The sequence below is a fragment of the Cariama cristata genome, unplaced genomic scaffold (genome assembly GCF_000690535.1).
Source record: "Cariama cristata isolate BGI_N322 unplaced genomic scaffold, ASM69053v1 scaffold29736, whole genome shotgun sequence".
Classification (NCBI taxonomy): domain Eukaryota; kingdom Metazoa; phylum Chordata; class Aves; order Cariamiformes; family Cariamidae; genus Cariama; species Cariama cristata.
In genome coordinates this window covers 1,398-2,029 of record NW_009622008.1, presented here as the reverse complement: position 1 = coordinate 2,029, position 632 = coordinate 1,398, and the positions used below count along the sequence as shown (strand labels likewise).

Sequence of the window (632 nt, the reverse complement as noted above, 5' to 3'; positions counted from 1 at the left end):
CGATGTCAGGCATGGATATTTTGGGGGTCGTGACGTGTCCCTCCGGCATCGTAACTTTGGGGCCTTTGACATCGACGCCAGGCGCGGCCATTCCCAGTTTGGGGCCTTCAACGTCAAGCTGAGGTCCTTTCAAGGTGCCGCCCGTCTTTGGGATAGAAACATCCACTTCGCCCTTAAGCTTAGGTCCCTTGGCGTGAACGTCCGTATCCGGCGCAGACGCGCCGGGCCCTTTCAGGGAACGCTCCGGGCTTTCGAATTCACCATCGGGAGCCTTCGCGTCCATCTTGAGACCCTTAGGGCCGAGTCCTTTGACGTCCCATTCCGCTCTGGGGACGGTGACGCCCACGTCTCCCTTCACCTGAGGGCCTTTCAGGTTCAGGTTTACGTCCGACAGAGAGATTTGGGGCGTTTCAACCTTCTTGAACTTGGGGCCTTTCCATTCCCCTTTGACGGCCACGTCGGGAAGGCCGACGTCGACCTCGGGGGTTGCCAGTCCCACCTCCCCCTTCGGGAACGCCATCTCCGCGACGGGACCTTCCCCTTGTGACCCCAAGGCGGTGAATTTTGGAAAGGTCATGTGCGGTATTTTGACTTTTCCCTTGCCGACGTCAACGTCGACCTCGGAAGCCGGG

The 632-nt window shown here is 59.7% G+C and overlaps 1 protein-coding gene across 1 annotated transcript in view; it reads right to left on the bottom strand.

The window, feature by feature from the left end:
• Window positions 1–55: 55 nt before the first annotated feature.
• The window catches only part of LOC104163251 (neuroblast differentiation-associated protein AHNAK-like), a gene marked incomplete at both ends in the record, with an annotated part of 1,958 nt that continues 1,381 nt past the window's right edge, over window positions 56–632 (bottom strand). Inside the window, one exon of the mRNA XM_009702184.1 lies at window positions 56–619. Within this exon, the coding sequence (XP_009700486.1) occupies window positions 56–619 (564 nt within the window). The remainder of the gene's footprint in view (window positions 620–632) is intronic.